This window comes from Rhinoderma darwinii, chromosome 7 (genome assembly GCF_050947455.1).
Source record: "Rhinoderma darwinii isolate aRhiDar2 chromosome 7, aRhiDar2.hap1, whole genome shotgun sequence".
NCBI classification, from domain to species: Eukaryota; Metazoa; Chordata; class Amphibia; order Anura; family Rhinodermatidae; genus Rhinoderma; species Rhinoderma darwinii.
The window spans coordinates 121,239,730-121,262,939 of NC_134693.1; the positions used below are offsets into that span (position 1 = coordinate 121,239,730).

At 41.1% G+C, this 23,210-nt stretch overlaps 1 protein-coding gene across 6 annotated transcripts in view; it reads right to left on the bottom strand.

The window, feature by feature from the left end:
- Nucleotides 1–23,210, bottom strand: part of ERC2 (ELKS/RAB6-interacting/CAST family member 2) — a 670,240-nt gene that overhangs the window by 502,920 nt on the left and 144,110 nt on the right. For all 6 annotated transcript variants that reach the window (XM_075833908.1, XM_075833906.1, XM_075833904.1 and 3 more), the window contains one exon: nt 15,082–15,156. In XM_075833908.1, coding sequence (XP_075690023.1) covers nt 15,082–15,156 — 75 coding nt within the window. The remainder of the gene's footprint in view (nt 1–15,081; nt 15,157–23,210) is intronic.

The following is a 23,210-nucleotide window of genomic DNA, read 5'->3' on the forward strand; positions in this document are numbered from 1 at the left end:
CATTTCCTGGAGGACATTGTCATGTATACAAAATTATTTAAACGGGATCTTCCACTGGATACATTTATGGCATATGGATAGGATATGCATATAAACGTCCGATTGGTCCTAGTCTAACTACTGAGACCCCCATTATCACTAAAACAAAGGGGTTGCGACACTCTTCTGAATTGTCTACCCCTTTGATTCCAGTAAGACGTGCTCAGCATTACTTGTTATAAATAAGATCTGCCCATTGTCTGTAATATGTCAACTGACTGTAATACATCAACCTTGTGTCTTCCTGAGAGAAGCTAAGCTGTGGCCTATGGAAGCTACCCTTCATTTTTGGGAGCGGTGTAAGACATTTACTTTATCAGATGGGAAAACATTTTTTTGTGAATCTCAGGTCAAAATCTAAAAAAAAACAAACAGTTTTTGCCCATAGATGGGCTGATTCCACCCACCAAAATATTACTTACCTGTCATCACACAGTGCTGAGATACCTAGCAATTTTCTTATCTTTTTAATGACACCATAAGCATCTTTATTGTTGACAAGATCCGAATGCTATTAAATACTAGATGTGACAACATCTAGTATATGGGCTGATCTCCTAACTGCAGTGATATCCAGTCTCCTCCTTTCAGGATTCTGGAGGTTCATGACATCAAATTTGCTTCACCAATAGTTTAGATATATCTAACAGAGGTTGACCTTTATAGTAAAGGAAGTATTTATATAATATCAATATGAGAGACTAGACATGGACCGCACATCCACTATATACTATGATCAATCGTGGCTAGGCAAAATTTATAAACATGAACATGAGGTTCTTTTTGAACATTTTGATCAAATTGTATGCAAGCCCACTTGCCACTTCACGGCGACCTCTTTAAAGTGGGTCCCTACTCTATCGGTTGCGGCACCGTGTGGCGGTCACCACCACTGCAGCACCGCTCCTGCAGAGGGAGCAACCCAGAGGCCCAAAAGCACCCATACCATCAGGTCATGCCAAGCCTCCCTGGTTCTAGGCCACGTCCCCCCACGAGTGCAGCACCACAGCAACAGACACCACCCCACAGTAGCAAAACGTATGAACAGATGGAATAAGCTCACCTTACCATGCACTCCCACTGGACAACTGAGAGTACAAGCAAGAGCAGAAAAAGAGGTCGCCGTGAAGTGGCAAGTGGGCTTGCATACAATTTGATCAAAATATTAACAAAGAACCTCATGTTCATGTTTTTTAAATTTTGCCTAGCCAATGGTTATCATCCTTCCTATTCACCACCACTGACTCCTGCCTTCTCTTGTGCTGCACCCATACTCCGGAACTCTTTTTCTCGGACCATGAGACAAATTTCTAACATCCATCATTTTAAGTGAGCTTTATATTTTCAAGAACGCTTTTGTCACATAAGAATATTACAGCGGTGATCCACATATAAACTGGCTTATATACCCATATCTCAACTCTGCTACCCTTTCAAGTTGGCTACACTCTTTACATCATAAATTGCCCATTGTAAGTGCAAGTGCCTGGTCCATTGGGCACAATCCAGATTTTGTACTTTTGCGGTTAATCCCGTCATCCCCTAGATTGTAAACTGGTAGGACCTTCTCGCTTTCATTGTCCATTGTTTGTTTGGTTGTTTTTCGATACAGTATGTCATTTTGTTTCTTTACTTCTTCTTAGGATTGTAGACTGTAGTTGGATATGTTGGCGCTATAGAAATAAAGGTCATTATTATTGTCACTATAAATGTATTTGTTCAATTTCTGTGGAGTCTCTAACATAGACGTCTGCATCCAAATAACTGATGTAAAGGATGAAGAAGCCTTGTGTGGTTGGGGCTGTTTATTATTGTTTTCTCAGCTATAAGACCTGAACGGTTAAAGAGTTAATCAGAATGAAACGTTTAGTAGCCATGCCACGCACTCAAAATGTATGCTATTAGTATATCAAAGAAATCACAGCAACCAGACATAGGCTTCTGGTGTAGAAATAGAAGAAATATCTAATACATTTATGCATAAAAATACAAGGTAGATACCAGTAAAAGCTGAATGGCAGAATTGTTTGCTGCATGCAGGATACATGGCTTCCAAATACTCTAAAAACACCAAATGCACACACATCATACAACCTATCTTGCAATAAAGATATGTGCTAAGGTGAATATCTATGATCAGTATTTAGAATCCCTCTGGCTAGGTTATAATATAACTGTGTTTTCTGGTTAAAGAGACTCTGTCACCAGATTTTGCAACCCCTATCTGCTATTGCAGCAGATAGGCGCTGCAATGTAGATTACAGGAACGTTTTTATTTTTAAAAAACGAGCATTTTTGGCCAAGTTATGACCATTTTTGTAGTTATGCAAATGAGGCTTGCAAAAGTCCAAGTGGGTGTGTTTAAAAGTAAAAGTCCAAGTGGGTGTGTATTATGTGCGTACATCGGGGCGTTTTTAATACTTTCACTAGCTGGGCATTCTGATGAGAAGTATCATCCTCTTCTCTTCAGAACGCCCAGCTTCTGACAGTGCAGATCTGTGACGTCACTCACAGGTCCTGCATCGTGACGGCCACATCGGCACCAGAGGCTACAGTTGATTCTGCAGCAGCATCAGCGTTTGCAGGTAAGTCGATCTTACCTGCAAACGCTGATGCTGCTGCAGAATCAACTGTAGCCTCTGGTGCCGATGTGGCCGTCACGATGCAGGACCTGTGAGTGATGTCACAGATCTGCACCGTCAGAAGCTGGGCGTTCTGAAGAGAAGAGGATGTTACTTCTCATCAGAATGCCCAGCTAGTGAAAGTATTAAAAACGCCCCGATGTACGCACATAATACACACCCACTTGGACTTTTACTTTTAAACACACCCACTTGGACTTTTGCAAGCCTCATTTGCATAACTACAAAAATGGTCATAACTTGGCCAAAAATGCTCGTTTTTTAAAAATAAAAACGTTACTGTAATCTACATTGCAGCGCCTATCTGCTGCAATAGCAGATAGGGGTTGCAAAATCTGGTGACAGAGCCTCTTTAACTACTGCTAAAAACGTACACCAATTGTTCGGCTTTCCAAGAAAAGCCGATCAGAAACAGAGCGGCTCAGCGCTCACTTGGGCGCTTCTGCTGCTTCGTTTTAGCGAACGGTGGGGATCTCCGTGCTCTGAGCCCCACCGATCAAAACTTCTGACAGGTCACGAAGACGTGTCAGAAGTTTTTTTAAAGTTTAGTTACCCTATAATAATAATTTATAGTAATAACAACTAAAGTACAAATGGGAAACCAAAATCTTGACGTAGGGCCACATGCAGCAAACAGGTCTCTAGCTAGTCAGCTTTGGGTTAGCTCAAAAACAGGATTAGATGTAAGCAAGGATTTTACACACACAGGTATAGTTAGTGGTAAAGTTAAACACAATTCAGTTTGACAGATACACAGTATATGGTTTTAGTAGATGGAAGTTTAAAGGTATTGATGAAGACAAACCCTTGTTAAATAGAAGCTGGCCAAGTGATCTGATCAATGCGAGGCTCCTCTAACCCCCCAGTGATCAGCTGTTATCGCCAGGGGAAGCTGCGTCTGGTTATACGGCTGTGTCTGGTTATACGGCTGCATCTGGAGAAATTTAGTATTACATGCCGGTTGTTCATAAGAATAGCCGACAAGCGGGAGCCACTCTTACATATTGGATCTCCACATTTGCTCATAGAGGGGGTTACCGAGTGGGGGACCTTCTATGACACTCATATGCCCTAAAAGGGCACATGGAAAGGGGTCATCCTTGTAAAAATGTACCAATTCATATGCACTGAGTTATCCCAAAATTCATCTAGTCTCATTATAGTTACAGTCTGATCTGTCCATTGTGCTATTTTATCAGTATGATTTTCTAATCCTCAGGAAAACGGCATGTAAAGGAGTGACGTGGTTTTCCACAGAAACAATTCTAGGGACAGCCACAAACTATGCTGCATTTGCAGCTGCTTTTACTGTACAGCGTTGGTGAGGCTGTGTGTCATACTACTAACACTACATATCAATATACCCTTTAACAACTAGACCATTGCCACTTTATTCAACTCTACAATTTTCTCTTAATTCAGTTCCTGTGTGGGAGATCAGTGGCACCTGTATAAGAGTATATAGTTTGAGCAGCATCTAGAGAAGTGGAGGGTAATTGATGATCAAGAGGGACCCCCACCAATCAGGAGAACAGGGGGTCTCGTGTTCCCTGTTAGTACTGAAGACACAGGAACTTAAAGGGAGTCCGTCATCACATTTTTTCTTACCAAACCCTAATACCGCTATATAGGGAATGTTTGCCCAATGGTGCCCAAGTCAGCCCATTGTGAACCATAAAAAGTGCTTTTATTCCTCCCGCATTGTATGCAAATGAGCACCGAAGAGTCCTTCAATCCAGGAAGTGTCCTGCAGTCTACGTGGTTTCTGCTTAGAATTCAGGACACTTCCTGGATTGCAGGACTCTTCAGTAAACCGTTGCATGCGTTTCCCCCCAGGAATATAAGCACTTTTTTATGGTTCACTATGGGCTGACTTGGACAACATAGTTTTGTTTTAAAAACTATCATCCTTCCCTATATATAGCGGTATTAGTAGTTTGGGAGGTGAAAATGTGATGACAGACTCCCTTTAATGTATGGCTTTCAGATGGATTAAAGGACATTAAGACCCCCATTAGTGGCGGGTTGACTATTACTAATTTAGAGGAAGTGTTGACATAGTTGGGTGATTGGGTTTACACTGCACCAAGCAGCTTTAACTACAGTTTTGATGCGAAATATCATTGTTTCTCTCGCACTGGTTTTCATACATGACATTCATTGACAACTGCAAGCCAACATAACTTAGTGCCTCTGAATTTCATGTGTGATTGAACTTTTTCAAGAGCCATTGATTTTTCCCTTATTGAAAAACTACTTGGGAATGTGGGGTTTGAAATTAGGGGTAGGATCCTGAGTTCATGGTGTCTAAAGAAACAATGATTTTGTCTATAGACAACCAGAACATGTTTATTTTCTCCTAATAATATGTACAGATGGTAGACTGAATAGGTCCACACAGAGAAATCAATTCATCACACACACTCGAGCAATATAAGAAAAAACAAACGCACACACAAACCTTTCAACTTACCTGCCAAATAAAATCTGGATCAAAGCACAAAGACGGAGATCTCTACAAGGAGTAAGGTAAAACCACAGATTCATATTCAGTTCGATTCTCCAGTTACAGCACATTGAAGTCACCGGTTTTACCTCATAATCATAACTATGAAGGACTCTTGGCACGGAATCAAAAACACCATAAGCTAAATTACAGTAGCTATGAACGGGACAGCAGCAATTCGAGGTAAAAGACAGGGGAATGATTATGACATGAAATCAAAATAACTATTCATTAGCGATGCAGTTATGGAATCTCTGTAATGAAACTCAAGCATGGACTTAAAACAATATGGCTAAAGTTTGCAGGACATACAGGCTGATAATATGTTTTGGGTGCTATGTATGTAAAGTAGTAGTAAATGGGGACAAGATCATATAATTTTATGCTGAAATATCATAAAAGTAAATTTTCTCGAATAAAAAAAAAAAAGGTTGCTCATTACAGGCTGCCATAGTTCTCAAAATGCTCTGCACCCACCTCACAGAATTTTAGAATTAAAAGGGTTGTCTCACCATGACAATATGACATTTAAATTAAGCTGACCCGATCAGCTGAAACCCCTAGCAACGCCCTGGGAACTTGCAGTCACGCATACATTCTGGCTGCAGGGGAAATGCTGCGTTACATGGGGGCCAGTCAAATGAATTGACATCCATGTAGTATATGGTAGAGTCAGGGCTGCCATAACTGTCTAATTGAGGGGGGTATATGGCATTACTTAGCGGCCATTTAAATGAATGATCATCCATGTGATTTATGGATAAGTCAGCCCGGTCAGAACTCTGACTCATACATAGAGAGGATACCAAAGCAGGGGACCCTTCTCTATAAGGTACATATGCCCTATTAAGGCATATGGAAAGGGGTTGTAAAGAGAGACAACACCTTAAATTACCCAATTACTATTGGTGGAGGGCGCACTCAGTGGCAGTTTATGCACCACCGCATGTTAGTTGTAGAAAGGCAGAATCTCTGTAAGGGAAAATAGTTTTCAGTTTTTTTTTACATAATTTCCCCAAAAAACAATAGGGCAGATTTATCAATACGGTCTTAAATTTAAACAGCTTAAAACTAGACTTTTGACTAACTTTATGCCACTTCTTGGTTGGCTTACATTAGAACCTTTTTTGTACCAAAATTTTAGTGCAATGTGGCATATTTTAAGCTACACTCCTTCCGGTTACACTGAGCCCTTTTTCCTATAAGCTACGCTCCCTTATGGAGAAGACGCCAACAAACGCGTTAAACAGTTAATAAATGTGGCGCACGGCATGTGCACCAGAATTCTGTCTCAATTTGAATAGTAAATCTGCCCTGATGTGTGTAACCTAATTATCTGGGTTCCTGGACACCCAAAACGTGTTGCTGCACATTAGGACTATAGAAGTATTTAATAAATATTGGATTTTTTTTCCATTGAATATCGTGCCTTGTATATGTCAGTTTGTTCTTTGGAAGCCCAAGATTGGACCTCAGCTATCCATTGTATATATACAGATGTAGCAGAGTTGCATTTGTAACTGATCTATTTATTTTATACATCGTTGGAACTCCAGTCCAATGGAAAACCCACAGATTTGCTATATCATAATGAGTCATGTTACAATATTTTATAAATCCAGTAAAAGGAAAAAAGGTCGGAGAAATCCAAGGGCGCAGCCGTATAAGGATGAGATACTTTAATTGTACATGAAACAACAACAAAAGACTGTGTTTCGAAGCCGTACCGGCCTCTTCGTCAGGTCAGAGTACAAATGATTATTCAGAGAAGATTCACTGCTTATATAACCCAGAGAAACCGGATAACTACCGGGTCAGGTTAAAGGTCAAAGGTCAGAGCAGGGGGGCGGGTTACGGCAAATCACTGTGATCACAATAAACATACAAAAAGATTTAAAATACATAAAAATACAGAGGATGTGTTAAAAAATAATAAATTAGTTATACCTAAAAGACACTAGTTGGTCCAAAAGAACATAAGAAAAAGACCATTCAAAAAGATATTAATAAGATACTCCATATTTACGCTAACTGAAACATAGAAGAAAATCATAAGGAAAGATATTCCTATAAAATAGCTCACTTAGAGGATCACATCCCGTGTCTGAAGACACTGTATATATATCTAAAAACATGATTAACTTAAATTGTGGTCATATTTTTTAACACATCCTCTGTATTTTTATGTATTTTAAATCTTTTTGTATGTTTATTGTGATCACAGTGTTTTGCCGTAACCCGCCCCCCTGCTCTGACCTTTGACCTTTAACCTGACCCGGTAGTTATCCGGTTTCTCTGGGTTATATAAGCAGTGAATCTTCTCTGAATAATCATTTGTACTCTGACCTGACGAAGAGGCCGGTACGGCTTCGAAACACCGTCTTTTGTTGTTGTTGTTTCATGTACAATTAAAGTATCTCATCCTTATACGGCTGCGCCCTTGGATTTCTCCGACCTTTTTTCCTTTTACTGGATTAGTTCAGCGGATTTTGTGTACTCCAAATCTCCGGATCGGGAACTGTGGCTGCAACCGGCTCTGATAAGGGCACCTTTGATTACACCTTTTGGGATGTTGTGCTCCTAGCATAACATCACCAGGTCAGTATATTTGACCCCTTTTCTTTTTCCTCCACTCCTAAACAGATTCAGGCACGATGTGCGCTTTGTTTTTACTTTTATCTCCATAGCGTGAATATTTTATAAATGTCAGTTTGTTCTGCTAAATCCCAAGACTGGACCTCAGCTAGCCTGCACTCTGGGATTGGGGAGTTCGACATCGGCTGCACCTTCTTATCTACACTACTCCTGTAATAGTGTTGTGCCTACACAATAACACAACTGCACAAGGTAAGCTTTGACTCTATGGTTTGTAACATGTTTTTTACTTGACGCTATGAAGCTCTGTTCTTTTTTTGAGCTTGTCCTCCTTTTTTACATCTAAGTTTTAGATTTTTTTTAAATATTTTAAGAATTATTATGCAACATCTATACACCCCATCATCTTATGATTCATTAGATGCCCCCTAGTGTTGTGTCATTTCACTAAAAGCATTTCAGGATAATTTACCTGGACAATCTTTTGAACATAATGCTTTTTCTTAATGGCTGCCTTTCCACATAATTAAACTGGCTTTTAGGAGGTAAAGTTCAATCCAAAAACAAACCTGATTTACTGGAGGCATCCACCATTTAAGACATTAATGACAAGAGTACGTAGGCTATGAAACACATGCTGTAGCCAAGTAAAGACTGCAGAGCAGCAAGCGCTTCTTCACAGCCTTATAGACGGCAATTTGCTAAAGTGTAGCTGCACCTTCGGAGTTACTTTAACTAATGTATTAAGGAATTTAATTATGAGTTACTCCCTGATACAGTCTTATATCAAAGTCACCCTTTTTACCATTGGGAGCAATCCACAAAACAGAGCCATATGCACATTGCGACAGCATCTCCGCTTTCTCTGATCGCACAATACTTGTTAGGTAAGCAGTGCTTGTATTTTTGCTGATAGCGCTCGGAGGAAGGCTACAGAGAATTAGATTAAAGGGCAATTCAGGTAATTGCTGAATATTAGGGAACAACTCGTAATTCAACTTCCTAATATAAATGTTATTACAGTAATAGCTTCATAGGTGGAGTTTCACTTGGAGGAGGTCAACTGACAGATTTGCTGTAGTGAAGCCATGAATTCCCTCTAAAGTAACTATTCTGGAAAATCTTTTCTTAGACCTCTGCATTGTGTTGTTCCTCTTTTATTCCTCTTGGAAATGTATGAATAAATTGACAACTGGGTGTTACCATTCCCTTGTCAGTAGGGTGTGTCCCTACACAGTCTCACTCTGTCCAAATAGGGTTGTAGAGTTGGGACACACCCTTATTGACAAAGGGAATGGTAATGCTTACTTGTCAATTTATTCATACATTTCCAGGAAGAATAAAACATTAAAGGCCCTTTTACACCGGCCAATTATCGGGCAAACAGTGTAAACAGGGCAATGATCAGCAAATGAACAAGCAAACACTCGTTCATCAGCTGATCGTATCGTTTTAAATGCCAAAACTATTATCGTTGCCGGAAGCACATCTCCCTGTGTAAACAGGGAGACGTGCCGCCAACATGATAGAAATGTATGGGGACGAGCGATCAGAGTAACAATTGCTCGTCCCCATAATAGCTTCTTGTGAAAGGAGCTAAAGAGCGCCGATCAACGAGCTGTCTCATTGATCAGCGCTCGTTTACACGGCCCATGTCGGACCGTGTAATATCACCTTAACACTTCATTGCACAGTTCTCCTAAAAGATGTTCCAGAATTGTTATTTAACTGGGAATGCAAGTGTTTACTAAAATAGACATTTAATATGGCAAGTTTTTGTTGTATCAGACTGGGTCCTAAAACATTGTTTCTACTGAAATGTAAACCCTGAAAAACCCATTATGAAAAACTAGCTCCGAATATTCTCAAAAGTCTGGTATTGCAGCTCATTCATTCGTTTGGATTTGATTCAGTCGCAATACCGGACACAGCCCAAGAGTTGCGCTTGTTCAGGAAGAAAGTAGCCATGTTTTTTGTAATCTTATACCACACCTTTAAGTACATGTTATCATTATAATAATATTCATTTTGTATCTGGTTAGAATGGATTAAAGAAAGTGAAGAAATTTACCAGTTTTATGACCCGTGCTAAATTGAAATTCTATGCTCTAATGAGCTAGAATCATATAGACATGTAATCATATATATATTTAAAGTGTCTGCAGAGAATGAAATGCGTATTGCAAAAGCTGTCCTAGTATAGAAGTGATGCTTCACTGGAACGGAAATAATAAAGAATTAGAAAAGACAGGGCACCTCTTGTACGGCATTCTAGGAAAAAAAGGAAAGCTCTGTCTATTTGTAAGGTATAAAAACAATAGCAAAAAAACAAACAACATAAAAACAATGGACAGACCCCACATAACCATGGCTTTTCTACGCAGCTTTATACACCTCTGACATTATCATATTGACGATTTTATGGTATTTGAAGGAACGCCATGTGATGACGTATGGTGCTCCCTGTGGCACTGTTATATGGGGTTATTCTAGGGGACTAGCCTTCTATTACAGCATTCCACATTTTTTTTAATGTCAAATTAGACAAAAAAACCTCTATATGCTGTTGAATGAAATCGTAGACGTACAGATGTTCAGTAGGGCCCCAGAGAACTCTGAGTGCCCTACTATAGTTTTGTACAACTCGAAGGTTGTACATAGACATAATACGGCCATGTGCATGAGTCCTAATTGGTGACTGTACGGCCAAGTGAGGAGAAATTTGCATGGAGTGGCAGTCGAGCACGCGCACTGCGCAAGGTTGGCAACTGTCCATAAATTTTCGGACAGTCCGGGATTTATCACCATCCGGGATTTATCCCTCATCTGCTAAAACATTGCACTGCGCATGAACCAAAATGTACATGTCAGTTAAGTGAGGTCAGGTGACTGAACTGGTCCACTCCCGGAACGGCACTGACCTCATCACTCAGACCGCTGCCACATAGTTGCCAACAGTTACCGAATTTGCGGGGACTGTCGCAAATTTACAGAGCCTGAGCTGGCAAATTACTGTCCCGGACGTCTCCCGGCAATTACCATATTCAATTGTATCTGCATCCTCAGGACGCAGATACAAATGAACTATGACAGAGCAGGAAACAGCTATTCTCTCCTCCTGGAGCGGAATCCCCAGCCAGAGTGTTGCAGACGCTCTGGCCAGGAACTTCGCTCCTGGTATCACTATCCATATATTGACAGTGACGTCAGGGCTCCTGCAGGAGTGGAATCCCCAGCCAGAGCCCTGAGCCCCTGGCGCTTTCCACAGGTGGGTGGGTGTGGCGCTATCTACAGAGGGCACTGTGGCACGATCTACTGAGGGCACTATGGCACGATCTACTGAGGGCACTGTGGCACGATCTACTGAGGGCACTGTGGCACGATCTACTGAGGGCACTGTGGCACGATCTACTGAGGGCACTGTGGCACGATCTACTGAGGGCACTGTGGCACGATCTACTGAGGGCACTGTGGCACGATCTACTGAGGGCACTGTGACACTACCTACAGCGGGGCTGTGGATTGGCCATGGAGTGGTGACTAAGTGTGGGAAAACTACAAGTGGTGCTGTGATTGTTGAGCGACTCCTAGAACACTGCACAGGCAATGATTTTGTAATGTGTCTGTAAAAATTTGGCTCTGTCTGTGATTTTTAGCTCAGTAGTCCAAAAATTACTGAGGTTGAGATAGGCAACCCTGAAGCTGCGGCTCCATTCAAAATCAATGGGACTGCCGGAGATAGCCAAATGCTGCACTCGGCTATCTCCATCAGTCCTATAGGCTTTAAATGGAGCATCAGCTTGCATGTTTCACCGTCGCTCCATTCAAACTCCTCCTCATTGGAGTCGTGCAGTCAGGACCTTCGTTCCAGTGATTGGGGTCCCAGCAGTGATCATACATTTATCAGCTACCATGCAGATAGGTGATAAATGTCAATTTTGGCACAACCCTTTTAAAAGAAATTCTGCACATTAGATAATGAAACCAAATAGCCGAGAAGGCAGTTGGCTGGGTCGGCTGGCCTTCCCTCTTCTCTGTTTTGCTGTACATACAGTACTGTAAGTCCAGACCCTGTGATGCGTTCCTGGATATACCCCCTTTACAGTGCTCCTACAGCATCAACCAAGGCTAATGGGCTCCTGTTTCCACCCCACAAAACATGATATGGCACCCAGGGATGTTTTCTCCCCCCTTTCATCTTCGTCCTCACTCTGGAGCTCTTTCTGCAGAGTGTGGACCTACCCGGTCTCGGGATTAAAAATCGTGGCATATCCCGATGACTTTCTTTTAAAACTCCTTAACCGTTTTCCTTTCAAACCTCTTGACTGAACTTAATGTGTTTCACCAGTTGCCCAATTTTAAAATAAATATCTCAGTAAGGCTTTCCCTAAAACGATCCCATGCTACCTTTTTTCTGTTGGGCTCCAGTTGCCTTAAAATACTTAGGGGTTTAGATATCTAGCAATTTATCGACATTATACTCCCATTACCACCTCTGCCACCTACATGTCTTTGGAGACTACCTTTGTCGGTGGTCTAATGGTCCATTTACCTGGTTCTTTACTTCTTTGAATCCCTTCAGTCCCATCTAATTTTTTCCACATATTAGCCCGAGATAAGCCCATGCATATATCTCGTACTATCCTTTACCGACCCAAAAAAAGAGGCGGTTAACCAGATTGGTTAACCAGATTAAGAAGTACTATGAGGCCAATATAGCTTGACAACAGGAGGTTAACAGCAGATTACAGGAAGGGAGGCACCCAGTGGCAGTAACTTCACACAGTATTTGCATAGACAAAAACAACTACATTTGAACAGTAAGTAAATTACAAATTTGATCTATATCAGGTATTCTACTAGATTAGCATAAATTGTTTAAAAAGTAAGGCTCCTTTTACACAGCCCGATATGGGCCGTGTAAATGAGCGCCGATCAATGAGACAGCTTGTTGATCGGCGCTCGTTTGCTTCTTTAACAAGGAGCTATGTATGGGGACGAGCGCTCATTACTACGATCGCTCGTCCCCATACATTTCTATCAGGTCGGCAGCACATTTCCCTATTTAGACAGCGAGATCTGCTGCCAACAATGATAATATTTTAGGCTGCATACATGATACAATCAGCCAATGAATGAGCGTTTGCCCGTTCATCGGCTAATCGTTGCCCTATTTTCAAATAGCAATGATCAGGAACGCTTTACGCCCAATAATTGTCCCGTGTAAAAGGACCTTTAGTGTCTATTTAAAGAGGCTCTGTCACCAGATTTTGCAACCCCTATCTGCTATTGCAGCAGATAGGCGCTTCAATGTAGATTACAGTAACGTTTTTATTTTTAAAAAACGAGCATTTTTGGCCAATTTATGACCATTTTTGTATTTATGCAAATGAGGCTTGCAAAAGTCCAAGTGGGCGTGTTTAAAGTAAAAGTCCAACTGGGCGTGTATTATGTGTGTTACATCGGGGCGTTTTTACTACTTTTACTAGCTGGGCGTTCTGACGAGAAGTATCATCCACTTCTCTTCAGAACGCCCAGCTTCTGGCAGTGCAGACACAGAGCGTGTTCTCGAGAGATCACGCTGTGACGTCACTCACAGGTCCTGCATCGTGTCGGACGAGCGAGGACACATCGGCACCAGAGGCTACAGTTGATTCTGCAGCAGCATCGGCGTTTGCAGGGAAGTCGATGTAGCTACTTACCTGCAAACGCTGAAGAGTTCTGAAGAGAAGTGGATGATACTTCTCGTCAGAACGCCCAGCTAGTAAAAGTAGTAAAAACGCCCCGATGTACGCACATAATACACGCCCAGTTGGACTTTTACTTTAAACACGCCCACTTGGACTTTTGCAAGCCTCATTTGCATAAATACAAAAATGGTCATAACTTGGCCAAAAATGCTAGTTTTTTAAAAATAAAAACGTTACTGTAATCTACATTGCAGCGCCTATCTGCTGCAATAGCGGATAGGGGTTGCAAAATCTGGTGACAGAGCCTCTTTAAGTTCTTTCAGCATCTGCAGGAGGAATATAATTTACTGACACTTGCTCCCACTTACACAGGTACAAGTCCAACTTCCTTGGGATCATCCATACTTCTTACTCTGCAGTACTGACTATTGACGCAAAAGTATGTTGGCATTGGATACTTGCTGTGAATCGTTTATTGTACACTGCATGAAAACGTATCGCTTTACATTGGAATGGGAATGTCGCTAAGATTAATACTTTAGCAATGTACCTTAAAAAAAAAGGGCTTTTTCTAAATTGGACACTATGGTTTGGGACTCCAGGACTGGCCTTAGGGGCACTTCTGCTAGACAGAGTTATGCCTAATTCTTTGGGGTTACGGCCTAAATTGATACTAACCTATGTGAGCAAGATCATTCGGTCACACATCGTTCTGTCCGCCAATCTTTGCTAATAGGCGCTTACTACTGATTTTTCTTATATGAAAATGCTTTTCTTGCTCTGGTATTCAGGATGCGTGTGGATGTGCCTAAGACTTGACAATGTATTCCTATATTATAACAGAAGTACACTATATATTTCTTCTGTTCATTTTTACATGTACCTGTAAATGGCAATAGGAGTGGGTGGGGAGAGGGGATCCGAGGGGTTTGCTTTTATCAGAATGATTAGATTTAAAAAAAAAAAAAAAAAAAGAAGAAAGGAACAATTGGAGTTACATTGTTTTTAAATGCCCCTATTGCTATATTGATTCATATACAATTGGTGTTTTAATATAAAAAATACAAAGAAAGTAGTTGTTTGATATGCAATATTCAGGGAATATGATCGTTTCAAGTCCATGATCAATGTTAGTGTCTAAAACCTTAGGGTAGATGGGACAAATGAATATAAACAACATTATGTAACTTTGCTACTGAATTTTTCCGCTTTCTGATTGTCGCAGATTTTCGGTTCACCAAGAACATGCAACAATTTATATAACTGTGCAAATAAACGGGGTTATACAAAACCCTATTTACACATGGAAGCAATCCGAAAGAAGACATTAGGTGACGATGGATTGATGATATATGTTATAGGGGGAAAAAAATGATTATAAATACACCATGGTGTGATATGATCTGTTATTCATGCATATGGTAACTAAAAATGAAACCAATAAAGATATGTATGAGGTGATCATTTATGTTCAGTAAGGAATAAAAGCAAAGTGATAACTTAATGTACTATAGGTTACTGAAAAATATGTTATCACTTAATATACAGCAGTGTGTGTAGGAGAATGTGATAATTTCCAGTACAGCACAGTATCTAGGACAAGAATTACCTTCATCTCGATGACGGTCTGCAGAGCTTTGGTCTTGGCCGATTCGGACTGGAGTTGATTCCGTCTGTGCAACTCCTGCGGAGGAACACGATAGAAATAAGCCTGGCGACTCATACTTTAATTCTATTAATGGATCATAAAATAAACTAAACACAAAATTACAAAAAAAAAACTAGGCTGGAAGTTAATTTGTTATAGCGTATCTTAGAGTCTACAGGTACAGGATTCTGCAGCAGTCACTGTCTTGTGTTACAGCCAATGCATGAATTAATGCTGGAAGCGTCGTCAATTATTAATGTTCACCATTGCCAAGGTAGCAAGCTACGTCTTAATAACAGCACGGCACTGCAGTTTTCCTATTGATGTCATTATCTTATTTTTCAAAAAATTATCTTGATCACAGAACCAAAAGCTATTTCTAACACTAGTCAATGGTGTTAATATGAAGAGCTTGTTAAAAGTAGACATTGCTAATGTTATTTATATACAAAGCAGTTTACGTTTCTGCTATTACTTTTCGACCAATGAATCTCAATGAGTTTCAAACTACAAGTCATCTGATTTGGTCTAAACTTTCAAGCGGAGTTTAGTTATATCACCAAGGCATCATGCACATGGCAGAACTATGCAAATTAGTGTTTGTACAGCGACACACAAGGTCCATACGGCCACACAGCAAGGAGCCATAGGCGATTCATGTGCCACAATATGGTGTAACTATCCAGCAGTGTATTCGGGAGATATTCTCCTTAAAAGAAATGACCTTTAACTGTTGCATTCTATATGAAATTGGTGGCATACGGAGTTGCAGTCAGGTCACATGGGTGTCGTATTATGGCTCCAAACTCGGAGCTTGTACGGTGCAGTAATACGGATGTGTCCATTAGCCCTATTTCTATAATAGTGGCGGACATAGACAGTAGACGGCCCCTGTGCAAGAACAGTATGTTAGACCCCTTACTCCCCATCAGCTCCTCAAAGAATACCCCGCAGTCATGTATTTCGAGAAATTCTTTGTAAAGAGCTGCTTTTAAGGTGACAGTGGGACCCCTACCTACTGGGCCTACAGGTTGCACTAATAGTATGTCCGCCCCTGGATAATATATACTTGCAACCTCTGTTTCCATATTCAGTTGTAACACTCCTTGTGACCGAAACCTTACTTATTTCAAGTCAACAGATGCCATAAAGCGAGGAGCACTCCAGTTGAATCCAAAATCAAATGAGGAAGTGCAGAAGATGTATCCAGGACAAGAAGGGCTCTTGAGACATTAATGAAGTATATTGCGGATGCACAGATGTGGGTAAACTTTGTCTGGTTTTCAAATTTAGTACTGATCTAAAAGCAACACCTTCTTAAACAGTGTCTAATAAAGTCTTACAAATGTAAGTGATCGCAATGGGTTGGTTGGTCTGAAAGCCAGTAACTGAATTGCTGACTTTTCCATCAAGATAACAAAATAACATATAGGTCCTTTGGCCTAGACTACACAGCAACGTCGGCAGCACCATGTTTTGGTCAGGGGCATCTTGCATAATCACAACAGTCCACATGTTTTTCGACTTCAACTGTGACTCAAGAAATCCAAAAAGTTGCATGTGGTTGAAACAGCAAACGTCACTAAGAGTGAATTATACCACCAGCAGAGGACGGGCACATTGCAGGCAATGGTTGTAGCCACTTTGAAGCAGATACGCTCTACTTACACTGGATGCAAGAACAATGCACAGTGGTTGACCAAAAACATTTAATAGATATGAAGGTTATAGATTATTCACTATAAAGCAGTTGAAGCTACCAACTTGTTATAACCATCGGTATGATATAAAACATACATTTTGGTGTTACAATGTAAAAGGGCTCTTTGCAGTAGTAAGACCTACCTTATTCTATTGCTTATGCAGTAGTCTCTGGATGGACAAAAGTATAGTTTATGATTAAAATGACATGCTTGCAATATGTTAAAAACAAAAAAGAAAGGGCAAACATACATAGAAGCAAGTCATGCAGCAACTATGGGCGAGAGGAGCCTAGCTCTGGTTGATCCCCTCCCCTTTGTTACTGGGCGATAAGAGCCTATAAAGGGCACCCATCGCTAGAGGAACTACATTGTTAGCAGACAAGGGTGAAAGGTCCAAGTGTAAGGTCTTATTCAGATGGCCATGATATACGGACCGTGTGTCGGCCGTATTTCCCGGACCGACCACAGTTCACGGAGCTCGGCTTCTAGTATCAAACTGAACTATGATGTTAGGAGTCCCTGCCTCCCCGCAGGAATACTGTCCTGTACTCTAACCATGTTTTCAGTACGGGACAGTACTCCTGCAGGGAGGCAGGGACTCCTAGCATCATAGATAATTATGATGCTAGGAGTCCGGCTCCCTGAACTGTGGTCGGTTCAGGAAGTACCGATACGCGGTCTGTAGATCACGGACTGAACACGGCCGTCTGAATAAAGCCTAAGGAAAAGGGCATAGAGGGGGAAACAAACACCAGACCTCTCTGGCCTGGGTAGCAAAATTCAACATGGCAATTGGGGGGGGGTGGCTATCTTCTATGTATACCACTCCCTCAGAGAGTACACTGAAAAAGGTATACGACTCAAATTATGTCACTAATTCAGAGTAATGCTCTCTTACAGCTAGAAAAGAGAATATTTAACTTCATTCTGGTGCCAAAGTACAACCCTGCTACCCAATACGTTCCGGAGTATCTTATTGGTTCCATCTGCAGCTTGATTGAAACTCCTCCACCTTGTGTTTCAGCTGGTGAAGCAGCGTATACTTTAGGGCTTTCCCGAGATTGGATTTCAGTGCCCTCAGCACATCCACGACGCGTGGAATTTCTGATTGTCCGAGCTCAGACACTGATCTCTTGTTTGAAGGACTGGAAGCCGCACTAACATAAACAGCATCTCCCAGTCCACGTACTGTTTCCAAATGTCACTTTAATCAGCATGATCCGCAACTGTGATGGGGAAATCCCTAAGAAAATAACCATGGGGATGGACCATCAGCATCAGACCAGCTAGTCACTTTTTAAACTTTGGGACTTTAAGTGTTGACACATTCCTACAGGCAACACTTCAAGACCTGAATTTTACAGGAATAGATCATAACATTCATGAAGGGAACCTCTGATAGACCAAAGTCACTATTCAACGAGGATAAGTTCACAAGTAAATACTGCAGATTAAGTTGTGGAAAATCCGCCGCATAATACTGTAGCAACAGAGTGGATAAGCCTCATCCACACGCTGCGTAAATGATAAGCGGAAAAACGCTCAGAAATTGACCTGCGTTGCATTTTTGTAATCTGCAGCATGTCAATTGTATTTGCGTAATCGCTGCTTTTTTGTTGAAGGTTTTCCTCATTGAATTCAGTGGGAGGTATAACCTGCAACAAATAGCAGATGTTGCGGTTTTTGCCGTGGAATCGCAGCGTTTCCACCACAAAAATTGCAATTCAGGAAAAGAAACATCTTATACTTATACTTACCCAGAATTCTGTGCATCTTCATCCAGGCTGGCTCAACCGAAACTCCCTGCGGGCAACAGGGCAGATACGCTGTGTACCTTTACGCAGCGTATCCGCCCAGTGTGAACATAGCCTTACAGTATAACCCCAAATCTAAAGCTCAGATAGATAGCCAGAAAAACTTTTTGCAACCAAGCAGCGAAATCTGGCCATAGTTATTAGAATATACTGAAGTGAAATAAGCAGCCAACAATACTCTGCATTGTCACATCGTCTTGCACAGTCACAACAGAAATCTTTAGATAGTTGTAGTAAATTTTTTTCCATTGACGATAAAATTGAAAGGGTGTAGAACTGTCTATCTCTACAATTATTGCGCACTGTGTATTATTATAAGTATATTTAGTTATCGTACCATACAATATTAAATAACGCCACTATCGAAGCCGAGGGCTGGATAAAACCTGGTTGCCAGATTACCAAGGCGACTAGAAAATCTGCCCTGGTGACCAGGTTTTGCCACCGCCATTCATGCTTTCGGTGGTTAGGCTGCTTATACCTGATGCCGAATGTCAATAACCGCATCATACTTGATTTCACCCGGCAGAAGTGGTCAAAGACCACAATCTTGTCAGACAGAGAGAGAATACAGCGGCTGTCATGTTTTTTTTTCCCTACTTTTCAATGAAAAGTTAATTTAAGGTTTACAGAATTTTGTAGTATTGTGAATAAGTTCTCTAAAAAAGTTGCGGCATGATGAAACACTAAAGAAGGAGCACTAATCTGTATCTAAAGAGGTGACTGTCTACAAGATGTAGCGTTAAACAAGTCTAGTCCTGGCCTAAAATCTAGGCTAAACCTTTAAACTGCTAAAACTCTACTATACAATCTTCGATCTCAAATTAAAAGGGTTATGTATGGACCAAAAATTATTAGCAGTGTACTCACTGAGGTATGTGCGTACACTCACTAATATACATTCCGATCTTCCGTGGCGCTGATTCTGAGATTAGTGGGCGGTCTAATTTAGTGATTAGTTATTTCTGCATGAGCACTCATACAGGAAAGGCTGTCAAATACTGAGTAGAACCGCCCACTGGACTCCTAAGCTCAGAGTTAGCAGTGATTTAAATCAATAAATAACAAGTTATTCTGAATCTTTTCCCACAAACTATATATCAGTCTTCTTTGATGATGATACGACTCTTCGTTACATGACCGGCCCCGCTGTGGTCTATGTACAAGCGGTAGCAATAGTACCACGATTACATCGAGTTCAGCGAGGCCAGTCATGCTACGAAGAGTGGTATCGTCACCAAAGAAGACTGATATATAGTTTGTGGGAAAAGATTCAGAATAACTTGTTATTTATTGATTTAAATCACTGCTAACTCTGAGCTTAGGAGTCCAGTGGGCGGTTCTACTCAGTATTTGACAGCCTTTCCTGTATGAGTGCTCATGCAGAAATAACTAATCACTAAATTAGACCGCCCACTCGACTCCTAAGCCCAGAGTCAGCAGTAATTTAAAGTTATACATAATATTTTCCCGCAAACCTATATATTAATCTACTCAGCTCCCCCTGCTCTATAACAAGCTGACCGCAGATTGGACAGCAAGTTCAGCGTGACAGGTTCCCTTTAAATAGTTTCATATTTTAGTTTTCCCTGCACATATGAAAAAATAAAATGATTTTAGATTAAGAAAGCGTACAGAAGTTTTACAATTAACTGAACTTATTTATTCTTGATGAATACTGTGCCAACATAATACATGACCCGCTGCTGGTGGAAATGATTCCATCAATATTTTAGCATCTCTTAGTTGTAACAAGGACACATCACATTAGGTGTGGACTTCACCTGTTGCATATTTAATGAAATTGATGTATTGTCCTATAAAATATTACATTACAGTACATGCAAAGTGATGGCACTGAGAGGCAGACCACAAAAAAATGTGACCTGTAGACATGTGCAAGATGTAGGCTATTTGCTGCGGAAATCCTTTGTGGCATTATTGACCCCCTAATTCACAGGTGCCATTTCCTACCGGTAGTAGAACGGGATAATTATGAACAATTAAAAAATGTGCATATCCTGTAGCATTCAGTAGGTTTTCAAAATGTAATGTAGTGCAATGTAGTCATGTGTATCAGCTTACCTGTATTTCACGGATAGCCGCTCCGTTGGGTCACGTGATCTTTAGTTTGATTCCCTGTAACCTACAGCGCCTGATATACGGACTGGAAGTCAGTCTCTCAATGCAAGTCTATGAGAGCCTAGATATATGTCTCATAGACTTGCATTGAGAGACTGACCTCTGGGTTCTACAATAGACGCTATAGGCTACAGGGAGTCAGACTAAATGGTGGTCCGGAACGAAGCGGCTACCTGTGATATACAGCACCAGCTAAGCACATGAATACACTGCAATCGCGGGTGTGCCGATGGTTTCTATGGCAGCCTGGGGTCCTAACAAAGGCCCCCAGGTCAGCCTTTAGTAAATGCCTGTTCGGCCCTAACAGGTGCCTGTCAGTTTTACACTGACAGGCAATAATTACAGAAGTTTTGCACAGTAAAGTCCCCTAGTGGGACCAAAAAAAGTAGAATAAAGTTTGAAATAAATAATGTGCCAAGTAAAAAAAAAAAAAAAAAAACCCACTTTTTCCCCTTATAAAATACTTTATTATGAAAAAAAGTAAAAAGTTACACATTTGGTATCGCCACATCCGTAACGAAACAATGCCGTAAGAAATAGAATAAAAAAAACAATGCCATCCTGCCTTGATAAAAAGTCAATTGTACTCCAAAATGGTACCAATAAAAACTACAAGTCGTTCCGCAAAAAAAAAAACCCTCATACAGCCGTCAGCAGAAAAATAAAAAAGTTATGACTCTTAAAATATGGCGACACAAAAACAAATAATTTAGAAAAAAGTGTTTTTACTGTGTAAAAGTACTAAAGCATAAAAAAAACTAGATACATTTGGTATCACCGCAGTTGTAACGACCTGCTGAATAAAGTTTTTATTTTATTTATACCACATGGCAAACGGCGTAAATTTAAGACACGAAAAAAGTGTGGTGACATTTCAGTTTTTTTACCTATTACCCCACCAAAAAAGTTAATTAATAAATCCTAAGTACCCCAAAATGACCCTATAAAAAAAACTAAAAAAACTTGTCCTGCATTAAACAAGTCCTTATACTTCTATGTCAACGGAAAAATAAAAAAGTTATAGCTCTTTGAATGTGACGATAGAAAAACTTAAGAACCAAATTACCTTTGGTATTAAGGGTTAGCTCATCAGAGACCATTCTTTTTCAGAATAGAGCTCCTGACGCTCCCAGTAAATACCTGCTTTTGCAGGGGAAAGCAGTGGCCAGCCAGTATTGCATGGGGCTATTCAGATTGATGTCTGCTCAAATAATGCATGGAAGGCCCTGTCAGAGATCCCCCTTTGTGATGACCATATAGATAGGGCATACGTACAGGGGTTGCCTTAATGAGACAACCCGGATTGGCGCTAGTGACAAGGACAATCATGTTCTACATTACTCAGCAATCTAAATGTGGCAAAAGCTTGGAAACGGAACATTGTTAACATTGATTTGATTTTTACAATTCATGACAGATATGACTTATCCATTTGGTAATTATATAGGATTAGGGCAAAGCCCCATGTGGCGGAATTGCTCTGGAATTCCGCTGCGGACACTCCGCAGCGTTAATCCGCAGCGGACCCGTTTCTCCATTGCCTTCCACTTCTTTTTAGTAGGCTTCGTTTAAACGAGGCGGAAAATTCCGCTGCGGAGCATAGGCTGCGGTGCGGAATTTGGTGTCCGCAGCATACAATGGATGTTGCGGACCAGTGGCGGACTGGTTGCGGACTCATTGCGGAAGTTCTCCATTGACTTCAATGGAGATTCTAAATTCCGCAATGAAGTCCGCAGATGTCATGTACATGTTATGTGTGCTGCGGAGCGTATTGTTTTTTGACATGACATTTCTTCATTCTGGCTGGACCTATGTATTTCTAGGTCTACAGCCAGACTGAGGAAGTCAATGGGGCTCCCGTAATTATGGGTGACTATGTGTGTGCACCCGTAATTACGGGAGCGTTGCTAGGCGACGTCAGTAAATAGTCACTGTCCTGACTACCGATCACAATATACAGCTACCTGTAAAAAAATAGAAGTTCATACTTACCGAGAACTCCCTGCTTCCTTCTCCAGTCCAGCTTCCCAGGATGACGTTTCAGTCTAAGTGACGGCTGCAGCCAATCACAGGCTGCAGCGGTCACATGGACTGCTGCGTCATCCAGGGAGGTTGGGCTGGATGCCGAAAGAGGGACGCGTCACCAAGACAACGGCCGGTAAGTATCAAATTCTTTTACTTTCACTAGGGAAAGTGCTGTCCCTTCTCTCTATCCTGCACTGATAGAGAGAAGGGAAGTACTTTCACCGCAATACGCAGCAGCTAGTCCGCATCAATTTACTGCACATTTTGGGCAGATCCGCCACAGAATCTGCAACGCAGATTCTGTGCGGCATTGATGCGGACAGTTGCGGAAGAAAACCGTCACGTGGGACCATACCCTTATTGCATTGACTCATAATAGAATCTGTAAGTTTCCGGGTTTTTTTTT